This window comes from Pteropus vampyrus, unplaced genomic scaffold (assembly GCF_000151845.1).
Source record: "Pteropus vampyrus isolate Shadow unplaced genomic scaffold, Pvam_2.0 Scaffold5259, whole genome shotgun sequence".
Classification (NCBI taxonomy): domain Eukaryota; kingdom Metazoa; phylum Chordata; class Mammalia; order Chiroptera; family Pteropodidae; genus Pteropus; species Pteropus vampyrus.
In genome coordinates this window covers 2,760-5,093 of record NW_011894040.1, presented here as the reverse complement: position 1 = coordinate 5,093, position 2,334 = coordinate 2,760, and the positions used below count along the sequence as shown (strand labels likewise).

Below are 2,334 nucleotides of genomic sequence, written 5' to 3'. Positions count from 1 at the left end.
CAGCTGTCAGTCATGGAGATGGGCTGGCTGGGGTTGGCAGGGAGCTTGCTCTCCTTCTCTGAGGGCCGGAGCAGCGTGGGGCCGAAGACTGTGGCGAGGTTGTGTAGGGACATCTTGTTCACCGTCTCCTTTTCTGCCACCCTGCGGAGGGCCGAAGTAGAAGGTGCTACTGGGACACCGCCTTGAGGCGGAGGGGCTGGGCCACGCTAAAGTCCTCAGGGAATGTGCTGGTGAGTGCTGCCCCTTTCTGCCTTGGGCTTGCTCCGCAGCACAGCTAATCCACTCCTGGTTGTGCTAAAGGCAGACCCCGCCCCAGTTCAGTCAAGGACAAAAAGCACTTGGGGCCAGCAGGTGGCTGGGCCAGCTCTGGGCCATGACCTAGGGTGTGAGGGTGTCTGAAGCACCTTGCTCTTCACTTAAGGCCATAGTGCAGAGCGGGAGGGTGGTAATGGCTCTAGTGCCCAGAGGAGGTGAGTAACCCCAGACAGGGGTGAGGAAAGGAGTCCCCAGATGCCCTGGAGTCTGATGGGAGGAGCCTCCTCTTCCTGCCTGGGGGTCCTGGAGCCCTAGGCACCCCCAAGGAAGAGCTGGGGTTACCTTTTCAGGTGATCCAGAAGGAAGAGGAAGGTCAGCAGGTTGGCCTCTGGGAGCGACAGAAGCAAGTTAAGCATGCAGCTCTCTTTTGCAACAGGGTCTGAAAGAGCTGCAGGTGGGGGAGACTGTTACTTCTTGGGGTCACAGCTGGAAGCCTCTGCCAGTGTCTGTGTCAGAGGGCACAGGACAGTCGAGGACCGTCATCGTTCTGGCTCATACAGCACTAGCCCCAGTGAGGACTCAATGACAGGTACCTGTGTGGGGATGAGCCCCCTAAATACCTTTTCTCTATCTGAAAGGGGTCAAAGGCACTACCAAGGACCAGCGGCAGGAGGCACTGGGCGCAGTGGCCCTCCAAGCTCCCGCGGCCATTCCGGCCTCCTGCTCCTGGAAGAGCCCAAGGCATGGGAAGCCAGGCATGGAATGAAGCAAAAAGAGCAAAGGGCAGGAGGGCTGCGAGGCCCCAGGGGCTCCCTTATCACCTGTGCACAATGGGGGAACCAGGCCCCCTACTGAATAACGCTGGAGGCAGGGTGTGGAGGCTGTAGCTGCCTGGCATACCAGCGCCCCCACTCTGGACACTGCCCTCTGGGGTGACTTAGGGTCAGTCTGGGTTTGAAGGCAGGTGCACTGGTGGGCCAGGACCTGGGGATAGGGGAGCAGGACAGGTGCTCCAGTGAGGAAGATGGTGGCCTCCATGTCCCTATACCAAGCGTGCATCCGCTCAAGCTACTTAGAGGGAAGGGGACAGAAGGAGGCCCCTGGAAGACGAGCAGAGGCCTTCCAGGACTGGTTTGGTTCTTGGTCCCCCCGCCACACACCGAGTTTGGGCCGAAACGCAGGCCATGGTGGAAGGGGACAGTGGACAGGATGGGAGTGGGAGACGCCTCCCGCGCTCACCGATGCCCTCAGCGAAGTTGGGGTAGAACTCATCGGTGAAGAGGGGCTCGGGCAGCTCTCGGAAGTAGAGCTTTAGGGTCCCTGCAATGGCATTGACGTCCATCTCGCTCATCATCACGGACACGTCCTTGTTATCTGGACAGAGCACAGAAGCAGACGACAGCTACTCCCAGATCCTGAATTGAATTCCTTCCACTTCTCCTGCCTCAGCTAAGCACGGCTGCCCCAGGCTGATGCCTTTTGGGCTCCTCCCCTTATAATAGCTCAAATTACTCCTTCCAGGCAAACTCCCCATACATCCTCCCCACACCGTCCTCCCCACACCACCTGGCTGGACAAGAGCAGCCCTGGGAAGGAGGGCAGGCCCGGTGCCTGGGGAGGAATCAGGTGGCTCTATCCTATAGCCAGCATCTCTTTATAACAGGAAGACGCTGAATTATTTGTTCCATTTTAGTTTAAACTGGTGTCTTCCCTTCAGGCTCAAGTGGCCACTGGCCCTCTGTGCCACAGGCCAGGTCCACTCTGGTCACCCAGAGGGAGCTTGGAGTATGCAGGCACGAGGTCCTGGCTCTGCCACCTTCTACTCTGAGGGCCCTCTTGAGTCTCGGTGTCTGGCAATTGGGGTTGTTCCACCGACTTCTTGGCATGTGTGAGTGATGGAGGTAGAGGTACTGCAGCACTGGCTGGACCCAGTCACTTCAAAGCCCTTTGCACTGCTTCACCACTGGTCAGACCGCACTGATCCCAGCTGGCACCTCTTTGCCAGGCCAGGAAGAGCAGATGGAGGCCCAGCAAAAAGGCAGGGCTGCCCCACAGGGAAGGCCCTGATCCATTGCAGCA

At 58.9% G+C, this 2,334-nt stretch overlaps 1 protein-coding gene across 1 annotated transcript; it reads right to left on the bottom strand.

Annotated features, from left to right (window-relative positions):
* Positions 1-4: 4 nt before the first annotated feature.
* On the bottom strand, positions 5-2,141 carry LOC105310526 (breakpoint cluster region protein; the record flags this gene model as incomplete). The annotated part of the gene is made up of 4 exons (XM_023526764.1): positions 2,079-2,141; positions 1,495-1,657; positions 598-703; positions 5-141 (listed from the first exon to the last, which is right to left on the bottom strand). Coding segments are annotated over exons 1-4 (469 nt in total), but the record flags the coding sequence as incomplete, so codon positions are not given.
* Between the last annotated feature and the right edge of the window lie 193 nt (positions 2,142-2,334).